At 36.5% G+C, this 11,505-nt stretch overlaps 1 protein-coding gene across 2 annotated transcripts in view; it reads left to right on the forward strand.

The window, feature by feature from the left end:
* Positions 1 to 8,770, forward strand: part of LOC131058352 (F-box/kelch-repeat protein At1g55270) — a 54,669-nt gene extending 45,899 nt beyond the window's left edge. The window contains exons 2-4 of one of the 2 annotated variants that reach the window (XM_057992222.2): positions 6,651 to 6,709; positions 6,785 to 7,295; positions 7,763 to 8,770. In XM_057992222.2, the coding sequence (XP_057848205.2) occupies positions 6,787 to 7,295; positions 7,763 to 8,477 (1,224 nt within the window). In that variant the 5' untranslated portion in view covers positions 6,651 to 6,709; positions 6,785 to 6,786 and the 3' untranslated portion in view covers positions 8,478 to 8,770. The remainder of the gene's footprint in view (positions 1 to 6,650; positions 6,710 to 6,784; positions 7,296 to 7,762) is intronic. The other variant, XM_057992221.2, reaches the window with a different exon arrangement.
* Positions 8,771 to 11,505: the final 2,735 nt, after the last annotated feature.

The raw sequence follows: 11,505 nt of genomic DNA on the forward strand, positions 1-11,505 counted from the left end.
ATGGTCAAAGATGGGCCTCTTGTTGGACACTAAATCCAAGGCATCAAGGATGAGGAACCATAGGATCTAAGGAAGAAGTGTTATTGCAACAACTTGAAGGGATGGTTAAGCGGAGTCGGGTATGCATCAACTCGCCCACGATAGGTACCCAACTAGCAAGGATTGATTCTCCCAAGCGGGCATGCCTTCTATGCTCATACTAGGCCTATACGAGTACTTTGACTATGCCATAGGAATCATTATCTTGATTATTTTTAATTACCTAATGTCTTTAGTTATCACTTAATTAGCAAACTCTTCGCCCATCATATCCTTGCCCCCCTTTGTGCCTCTGCCAACTTCCAGAGTCACCCCTTTCCTACACCCTACACCTCAAATCCTAATGTCATCATGCCAAAACACTATTTGGATGTGGCATGGATTTCAATGCAAAATTTCAGGGGATAAAAACAAATATGGTCTCAAAAGATTCTATCCAAAAATAGTAATGAGGCTTCTTTCCCCACATTAAAATTCATTCTAAATCACTCACAATTTCATTTTTTTACTATGAAAATCTCAAATTCATCATTGAAGAAAAATTCAAATTTCAAAATCAAAATTTTGAAAAACAAAAGATACCCTTTGGTTCCTAACATGCACAACACCACACTTTTAACATAAAATTCATGTTTCAAGATTTTGGAAATTCTTTCAATGTAATGTCCCCTTTTTAGCACAACATGATATGGGGTGTCGTTAGCCTATTCTGACATGGTCCCGAAGGCTAACAAGGACATTGGTGGGATCCTGAGGTGTTTTGGCCTAAGTGTTTTCAGTTTCAGGCCAATCAGTGCTGCTCTGACAGGGTTTCTAGACACTTACTATTTATAGTAAGTTAGTCCCCAAGCAGTGACTTGAAATTTTTAGTGTTTCCCTGGTTGGCATAATTATCAGTAAAAATGTTTGAAGGCGACAATGATTTAAAGAGATTATCAACAATGTTTTAATATTTAACGATAAAGTGTAAAGTTAAATTAAATATTTAACTTTATCGTTATATTATAAGGTTGGGAATATAAAGTAATGTTTAAAATATTAAAAGTTCCCTTTAATGTGTACATTGTGGGAAATAATATTTTATTCTAAAATGTATTATCCCACATTGAGGAAATGAAGTGTTTTGCATCCGGGAAGAAGATATAAATGGAGGTTGAGAGCTCTCTTTGGGGTATGCTGGGATGAGATTAATGTTATGCTGTTGGATTTCGTAGAGATCTGATTATTGGGCTTGGAGGATGGAATCCCTCTTTGCTAGCATTCTCTTCGCTATTGAAAGACACAGTCAGGAGGATTAATGGTGTTTTCATTCAGGAAACACATTGCGCTTCATCTGGTGCTCTCGCATGAAGTTTTTACAGGGGTTTGAAAGTGCAGATTTGAAGATAGTGATTTTGCTACAGTACCGTGTGAATAGTGTTTTGCTACAGTGCCGCGTGAATAGTAAAAATGCTACAGTGCCGTGAATAGTGCAGCTACAGTGTGTGAACAGTGTTTCAGCAGGTTCTATACTTGTGGAGTTAAGGTTTGAATTTGTTTATTATCATATGGTCTGTAATGTTCTTCAGATCTGATTTGTATGCTTGAAGTTGGAATTAAATAAATACCATCAACATTAATCTTCTTGTTTTTGGTATTTGATATGTCTAGTTGTTTTTATATTGAATAAACTTTGAAAACTTTACAATAATATATCAGTTTATCCAATTTATCCTATTGCAAATCAAGAACCAAAAAAATCCAATAGTCATCTTGCAAGCCAACTGTTTGACAAAATTACACTAAGTAAAAAGGACATAAATTTAGTGCCGAACAGGGGGTGCCCATTACATTCTATAATATGGCTCAAAAATGGGCACTTTCCAAAACTTCTAAATTATATAAATAACTCAATGGAAATGCATAGAATTGAATCTAACATGGAGGCCTTTGGATTCCTTAAGGGTAAGCTTGGCAACACAATTCCAAATGAGCTCCCTAACAAAGAAAAAAGAGGAAAATTACCTCATGTTGGAGCTTCCAAAATTAGCCACTCTCAAAATTTGAGAGAAAATTCAATTGTATAGCAAACACACCTTCAATTCTCTTTCTTGCAATTTAAACCCAATCCAAGCAATCTTAAAGCGAGCAAATCCGATCATTTCAATCAACATTCAAATTTTGAGGAGAGAGTTTGATGTTTTCTAATTTTCATTTTACTTTATTCAATTTTCACTATATTTTATCTCTTTATGTATTTTATTTTGCCCTATTTCTATCAAGATTCAAAATACAACTTGCCAAGTTAAAATTGCTTGGATCATATTCCTTCCAAGGACAATTAAAATAATATGATTAAATCCTTTTCCAATAGTTGAAATATTTTAATGATTTTTCGAAAGCCCAAAGAGCAATTTTCAAATGATAATTTAACTCATTCTAACAATTACATATTATTTCTAATTCATATTAAATAGCAATTTCCCAATTCCCAATGCATTGGGCACTATTCACATGCAAGATTAAATCTTTAAAAATGCAACTACATACATACAAGAAATAAACATCCATTTTATAAATCAAGAATTTATTAGTCTCCCACAATATCTAGAGTCTAGAATCACCACCGATTTGGATCCAAACTATGAGGAAAAATGTAGGGCTCATCTCACACTTGAGTGTAATAGGGGTTTCCATGCACATTAGCCCAATGCGACATCTTTGATATAACCACTGTTGGAGAATAACCCAGGTGGAGAAATAACCTTGAAAATGTGTACCCTCAACGCACATGTCAAGAGTACTTTCTCATGGGGTTGAACATCACATTCTAGCCAAAGCGCATGAAAATTATCCAACGGGGTTGAACATCACATATATCATATAATCATGAAATTGCGATAATCTTATAAAATACCAGATACAAAGATCATTAAATCACCGCATCTATGATTCTATCACAAGAAGTATAACCCAGGCATCTCAAGGAATACAACAATAATGAAATACATCAAGTCCTCACAAGAAATTTGGCTCAGAATCATACATGCATCACAATGCAACCAAAACACCAACAACCGACTTGTAGAGGGATACCATCTCGAAACATGGGGGTGGTCCAAACACACCATACAATGCAAGCATAAAAGTCAAAACCAAGACTATCAATGAAAATGGTGAAGCTAAGACACTGAAAAGAACAACCTATGCATCCCCCAATACATAGTTGGAAAACAATACCGAGACCAAGGCATCTCAAGGCAACAAATGGGAAATTGGAGAGTCATTCTTAAATATCTCCCAATAGTAGAGCCAGACCAACTACAAGGAATTGTATCACAATTTCTCACATGATCCTATGAAATGGCATGTGTACCCTACCTATAACTTCTAATATTATAATCTTGTGGGTAGGGTAAAGCCTTAACCCACATATTTTACATTTTATGTACATGTTACCAATATATATTTTTACTCACAATGTAAAATTGTTTCAGTATAACTAACCAAGAGTTATGTCCACCACATGCTGGCTACTCCATAAACTCCATACACATCACATTATGATTGATGACCTAAGTATGTCAACATGGTAGCTCCCTTACTACTTTAAGAAATCGATTAATATGATATTATAAATATAAAAGACAACTTGTACCAAGTAGGATCACCCAATCATTACTATGACATCTTTGATGGTGTCACTCGCCATATATTTTCCTCCTGCGATCCCATGAATGCCTATAGCAGTTGCTCCATTGATGTTTTGATCTAAGTTGTAGGCCTTGGTACAAGGATAGGTATAGGTACAAGTTTGAGGTATGAGTATGTCAATATGACATTATTTTTGCTCACAAGTACAGGTATAGTATCATCTATGTATGTATATACATTTTATAATTTTATTCATTAAAATTATAAAAACATTGATGCTCATAATTGCCATTAAAAAGAAATTTAAATACCTCATAATATGCAAAAAAAGGATATACTCAAAAATTCATAATTTAGTGATTTGCCAAATGTCAATAAAAATGGAAACTACAAACAATATTAAATAATATTCATATTGCTATTCATCGAGAGAATCGAAGTCAACATTTTGTTTAATTTCATTTGAACCAAAATCAACTACATCGTCACTTCCACTAGCCATGTTATATGTAGAAGCTACCTCATCTTCAATAAATTGTGCACTAATAGTGTCTAAGTCGGCACACTCAAAAGTTAGATCCAAATCCTTGTCACCACTCATTGTAATCAGACTTCTTATATGACAAGAGATGCAAGTTAGAGTCCATAAAGATCAAATCCTCGGCTTCTTTTGCACTCAATTGGCTACACATATCTAAGTGGATAGAGAAGTATGTGCTCCAATTCTTCTTGAAGAATTCACAACCTGTAGAAATGTTTAACTTTAGGAAAAATAATATATCTACTTAGTCTCAAAATGAGGTGATGGGGGAATCTGAGGATGGATCTCAAAGATGGGGGGACCAAGGGCCTAGATGTGGGGATAGCAACTAGTGGGGGTCTAGAAGTGGAGACCCTAATGGGGTTGTCGGGCAATGCCCATTAAGGGGGTTCGAGGTCCAAACCCCCAGCCAGATGAAGGGGCAACACCCCTAATGAGATCTAGAGGCAGCACCACCAAGCTCCAAATTAAGGCCTTAGAAACCACACGAACCTCAATAGTGCAACCATTCTCATATCACTTTAGGGAAAAACTAGGTATTTTGGCACTTTTTTGCTCATAAAAATATTTTCACCATTTTCTTCGGGTATCTTAAGGGACAAGAGATGCAATTTGGAGTGCAAAAAGACCAAATCCTTAACATCTTTTGCATCTAATCAAGTGCCCATGCACCCAACTAATTTATTCATAATTTAGTTATCTGTCAAATGTCAATACATAACAAAAATTACCACCAATATTCAATAATCTTCACATTGCTATTCTTCAAGAGAATTAAAGTCAACATTTGGCTCACTTTCACTTGAACCACAATCAGCTACAATGCCACTTCCACTAGCATGTCATATGTAGAAGCTACCTCATCTTTAATAAGTTGTGCACTTATAATGTCTTAGTCAACACACTCAAGAGAGTTAGATCCTCATTCTTTGTCACCCCTTATTGTCATCAACTTCTTATGTGACAAATGGTGCAAGTTGGAGTGCACAAAGACCAAATCCTTCTTCTTTTGCACCCAATTGGCTCCACTCAACTAAGTGGATAAAGGAGTCAAAATCTTCCTTGTTTTCTTATTTGGATAAAGATTGTTTTTGCGTTTTTTTTTGGGCAGCCCTTGGGTCTGCCTAGGTCTGGTTGGGCTTCACATAGGGTCTGCCCCAAGCACCCTAGGAAGGACCCACAAGGAACCCAAGGTGCCTAGGGAGGACCCTTGGGAAAACCTGAAGCCATCTTGTTCATAGACCCGGCCCCAAACTAGACCCATATAGGTACAAGGGGGGGTGGGGGCTGGGGGCTGGGAGCTGGGGAGGTTCATATAACATAAGTTCTAAACAATTATAAAATGCTACTTGAACCTGTGTATACTCATAGTTGTTCACTCAACATTCAGTTTCCATGTTTGTTGCCTCTTATGGTGTTGTGGATGCCAATATGCTGCAACCTTTGTAGACTTATCTTCTTGTTCCCTCACTTCGATCTTGTGAGCCTCCTTTATCCAAAATCTTAGTTAAGTGGAGCCAATTGGGTGCAAAAGAAGAAGGATTTGGTCTTTGTGCACTCCTTTATTCAAAATCTACCTTGTTTTCTTATTTGAATTTTTCCTCATGCTTTCTTAGATGCTTTTGCACATCCTTGCCCTCCTTTATCTTGTTGAGTTTCTCATGTTGTGTAATATTTCTCCAAGATTTCTTTTTCCCTACCACAGTTACTTGAACTTCTTTTCCACACAAATACTAATGGTTTCCATAGTTTCTACCAAGGATAGCGGAGAACAATGTCTAAACCATCCATATCTACAGCATGGAAATTGGAATGCATAACAGATATATCCACTGGGACCTTCAAAATGTTTAGAACCTATAAATATTGCTAGCTGGCATGATATGCTTTGTACCTTGTGCTGGAGTGGCTAGAGTTAATGCTGAAACAGTTAGCATAGACCTTCATACACTATTGACACATGTTAAATCTCCATCTATGACAAAAACTTGTCAAGCTCTTGGCCCAACACAGCTTATTTCATAGCATTCATTTCTACTTTGTAAAGATATATAACCATTTTATTGTCACGTTGCAATTTATTTTATTCTTTTCTTTTCTTGCCTTGTTTTGCAAATTATTTACAGTGGATGTGAACTTTGGAGATTCTTTAGACAATTGCTCACTGGATATACACATACCCTTATGCTTTTTAATTCCATTGACTACTTCTCATCTCGCATGATCTTGTATGGAATTTGAAATTCATTTAATGTTTTTGTCTTACCTTTGATAATATGTTTAACTTCGTAACCCTGAAAATTACATCTTACATTCTGCAGATAAAACAATTGAGTTAAATGCCTTTGCTATATTTCTGTTTTGGGTGGAGAATGTACTGCTTATATATAACTATTGACCATGTGCTATTCTAATCTACTCATACTTTCCTCCATAGGGATGCTTGAATGGAAGAAGAATCAAATAAAGTAATTCATATTTTTTTTGGATATTAAGGTGAAAATGATCACTGTTCTCAAGGCTTTCCTGATTTTGTTAAAGTTCTATTACTGATATGATTGTCTGCTGTAGATATGTCTACTAAATTTCTGCGGAGAGGGATTCCAGTGAAGGACAATGTATTACTAAGTAAGTCAGATAGAAAGTTGGAAAGCAATTATTTTGGGATTTTACCTGTATTACCAGATGATGTTGCTTTGCAATGCCTTGCAAGAGTTCCTCGGATGTATCATCCTGTGCTTCGTTGTGTATCCAAATCATGGTGTCAATCAATTGATAGCCGGGAGTTCTTGGAGCAAAGGCAGTTGCTTGGTTGCTCTGAGGATTGGCTTTATCTTCATGTTGGGACTTCACCTCACTTGGACGAAAGGAATGTAGGGAAGAGAAATAGATGGCAACTTGTTGGTGGCTACAGTCAATGGCATGCACTGGATCCTCAGAGATATAAATGGTACACACTTCCACCAATACCGTATGATCAAGCTGTTACTGGGGGGCAAGTAGTCTTGGGAGCTGCTTCAGCTGTTTTGCATGGAAAGCTTTATGTGATTGGAGGTGCTCCTTTTGGGAAAGCAGCAATTAGGTACTTCCTGAACATGTTTATAACTTTCTTAAAATCCATGACAGCATCAGCAATTTCAGCTGTATACCTTCTTGGTGTGTCCACACTGTTCTGCAAACATAATTATGATTGTAAGAACAATATTAGATCCTCTTCGGCATACATGGCTGTAAGCTATTATGTCAATGGCAAGTGGATTGGTGATCAAATGCATGTCTATTATTTGCATTATGCAATTTAAATTTGGCATGCGTGTAGATTCTCAGAGTGTTGTTTGAGTGAGGAATGCGTTCTGAATGAATAGCAAATAGGGAGAAGGAAAACCTTAACTTATTTTAAACTTAAATGTCTAAATAATCTTTTGTATTATTTTATTGAATATTTATGAATCCAATTTAGCCCGCCCTTGTACTTTCTATTGTATATGATACATTTGGTGGTTGTTTTTGTACTTTAATGGTGCCTTATAATTTGAAGGACATTTTCAGGGATGTGTGGACTTATGATCCAAGGAAGAACAAGTGGAGAAAGGGAGCATCAATGTCAACTCCTCGCTTTGCTGGCCTGGTAGGAGTCATCAAAGACAAGTTGTATGTAGTGGGAGGTTCAGGAATGTGTCACCTCACAGGCTATTCCATCCCTTGCTTGGAAGTTTATGATCCCATTACCAATAAATGGCAGCATGCAGCAAGTGCACAAGAGGCAGTTACTGAGCATCCTTTCAATCCGCTTAAACACTCAGCTGTGTTGGAGGGATATTTGTGTGTAACAGGGCCACAGAATGTTAATGGGAGCATGAATGGGGGCATGTATGATCCTCTTACAGACAAATGGTCAGAGATAAAACCTGGCTTACATGGTGGATGGGGTAAGCCGAGCACTGTTATGGATGGTAAGCTCTACATTGTTGATTTTGGTTGTTACAAGCAATACGTTCCAGAAGACGACTGTTGGGTGCCTGTAAAATGCGAGACTGAAGATTTACTCTTGGGGTGGGATCCGAGACTGATTTTGGCAATGTCCAGCAGCATAGAAAAACTCTACGTGGTGGGAACTATGGGATCTGCACTCATAGTGATGGTTGTTCCTGTCAAGAATAGCAAGATCGGTCAGAGTATTAGATGGCATATGATGAAGATTCCTAGTGGTATAGATTTCTTGGGTGACATGGGGTATTGCTCTTGCCAGATACTTGCATATTAACATTGATTGCAGTCCTTTGGAATCTCAAATATGGGTTGTCCTGCAATTTGTATTTTCTTATGATTCTAACCTCCAGTGTAAAAGCTCGCAATTGAAATGTGAGCTTGGAAGTCCTAATACTCTTCTGGCTTCACCTGGAAAAGGTCTTTGCCATGTATAATGTATTTTCCATCTGTGCTAATGCTCTGCTGTGTTGTGAAAAGAATGAACATACATAGCTGCAGTTAGTCCAGATCAACTTTGTAAATATGCGCTGTTCATAATCAAAGTATGTGTTTATTTATGATTAACAAGATTTTGTGTGGTCTACCCTCATCGTTTCTAATTTTGACTTAATTGAAAAGCCTTGTCCCATCAGCTTAATAATTATTTCAATTTTCTCAGTGATATTCCACACTCTTGATGTTTCTATGGCAATTATACTTGAGATGAAATTGTAATTGTAAAATGGGTTGGCGTCAGTGACGCCTGCCCCAGTAATGGTGAAATCTTTAATTTCCGTTCTAGGGTTACCATCGCTGGCCATATAGAGGGAAAATTGGAGGAAAGCATTAGATCAGTGTAAACAAAAGAGGAAGTGGAAAGAATTTGAATTGTTTGAGGAAATCTATTAATGTATTTCTTTACTTCACACTTGTGAGATTCATAAGGACTAGACTTGGCTGATCTACAAAAATCTTTCATTTCTTTTCACTTTGTAGTAATTTGTAAAGTGCAAGAAAAATGTAATAAAAAATCAAGAGTGTAGCCATGAAAAGATAGATTCAAAAATGAGGAGGAAAGAGAAGGTGGTTGCCAAGTTGTTGGGATTCCACTATCATGGGCAAGTGACAATTGGAATATCGCTCAAAAAATGACCACCAACAAGAAACTATTGTGGTACGTCAATGTGCCACATGGGCACGCACATGTTGTGTTATTGTCTAGATAATGACAACTTGAAAACAACGAGACACTAGCAAAACATAAGGAACAAAGCACCTAGAGAAGGAGAATGCTAATGCAAGGGTTAAAATGATTTTCAGAATAGACACCAAAGTGAGCACAAAAAACTGCATGAAATTGTAAGGGTATTCAATTTTCAATGTTACAATATTATTTTTCAAATTTCTCTGAAAATATGAAAATAATTTTATTGTGATCATAAATTAGTTTTATGTAAGTTATTAAACTTAAAAACATTTAATAATGCATCTATTGACTAGTGGAAAATAGGCCATGCTTTGAGGATTTGATTCTATATTGTTTTCTTATCACCTTTTTATTCTATTCATTTTGTATAGAACATTTAATAATGTTGGCATGAATAGGGTATATTACCTAACTAGTCCACCTAGTAGGTCCTATTCAAACTTGTCCACATGTTAAGTTTACTTAGGAGACTAGGAATCTTTTTAGAAGGTACTAGTTGTCATGTGAGGTTATCACTAGTTGTTTGATGTCATAGAATTAAGACACTTGTCATGATCTTGTCTATTCTTACCTCTCAACTTTTCCTGTATAAGCAAGACCCCATATGTAGGAAAAAGGTGCCAATACCTGCGCACCTTAACTTGATAGGTCCATGTTGAGTGTCATGTGGACCCTGAACCTATTACTTTTTGTCATCCACCTCGACATCTAAGTGGACAAACAAAAAAGGTTTTTTTTTAAAAAATCGAACGCATCTGCCACGTGTTCCTAGCCAATTCGTCCAACCTATCAAAAAACCCCAAAATTGTGCGCTGACTAAAACATCGGAGGTCCCACCTCGACAACTTGCCCCTAAAATCTCCTATAGCTGACAGGGTGGTCATGTGGCATCCGAAGGCATGCCCACCTTATATACCAACTTGCCTGCATTTACTACCTACCATCACCCTACATTCCTTCTCCCACTCGCATTAACTATGTGTCGCTTCTCCTTATTGCCATCGCATAGCTCGACTTTTCCAATCACGAAGTCATTGAAAGCACCTATTTTGACGCCTTTTGACGCCAACTTCTCTTCAGTTTTCTCCTGCTTCTTCTCGAGTCTTTGACAAATTACAAACCATAACATGTTCACCTGACATATCAAAATATGCTTGCCTTGCCTTGGCTACAGCTCTGGTTTCAACCTCGGCATTGGCCACTACTCTCCCTGCATGTCCCGCAAAGGGAATGGAATGTGTCTTTAGTGTTTGTTTCCTTATGCTTGGAAGTTTAAAGGTAACCGTCGAAAAGTGCTTTCGTTTAAATGATTGTTGAAGGGTTTTAGTTTGTAAATCTTGTTATTATTTGAGCGTGGTTACTTCCTCTGCTTCCCTCCTTGCAGGTAGTTGCAAAAGGGTTTGAAGGCAGTCGTGGCACTCACAGGGGTGGATTTCAGGTCTTGGTCTTCAATCGAGGTGAAGATTAATCCTCACTAAGCCCTTCCATTGACCATTTAGTGCTTTTGTTTTCTGGTTTGTTTAGATTTTGATGCATTTTGTTAAATCTATGGTTTGTTGTTGTCAAATCTTCATTTCTTTGTTGTATAATTTGTGGTTTCTTCCATAACTTGTTATTCAATTCACATGGTTTAATTTGTAGCAAAAAAAAAACATAATTTTTTTTTATTTTAAATTGTAATGACCTCTATATTTATGGGTTCTTGCTATGTATATAATAATGCTGCATAATCTTCAATGTTTTTTTATTTGCTTTGTCGTGGTTCAATCTTGGTTGATTTTTTTTGTGGGTTTGTGTTTTTTAACACCAAAATATGTGTTCATGAACACAAACATCTCAAAAAGGGAAATGTAGTCTTCGATTCAAGTTTCACTGCTATAACAAAAATGTATAAAATTGTGAATAAATATAGTCTTTAGTTAAATAGCTTTACATGCAGATAAATTTTATTATCTTTTCAAAAATTATCATTTCACTCTCCACAAGGGTTTCATTTGAATATCTTATCAAAAAATATTGTCTTTTACATTTGTTCTATCTATCTGGCATAATTTTCCAACGATCAAATACAACAACAAACCATAGATTCTACATGCTATGGGAAATTTATGTGATA

This window comes from Cryptomeria japonica, chromosome 3 (assembly GCF_030272615.1).
Source record: "Cryptomeria japonica chromosome 3, Sugi_1.0, whole genome shotgun sequence".
Classification (NCBI taxonomy): Eukaryota; Viridiplantae; Streptophyta; class Pinopsida; order Cupressales; family Cupressaceae; genus Cryptomeria; species Cryptomeria japonica.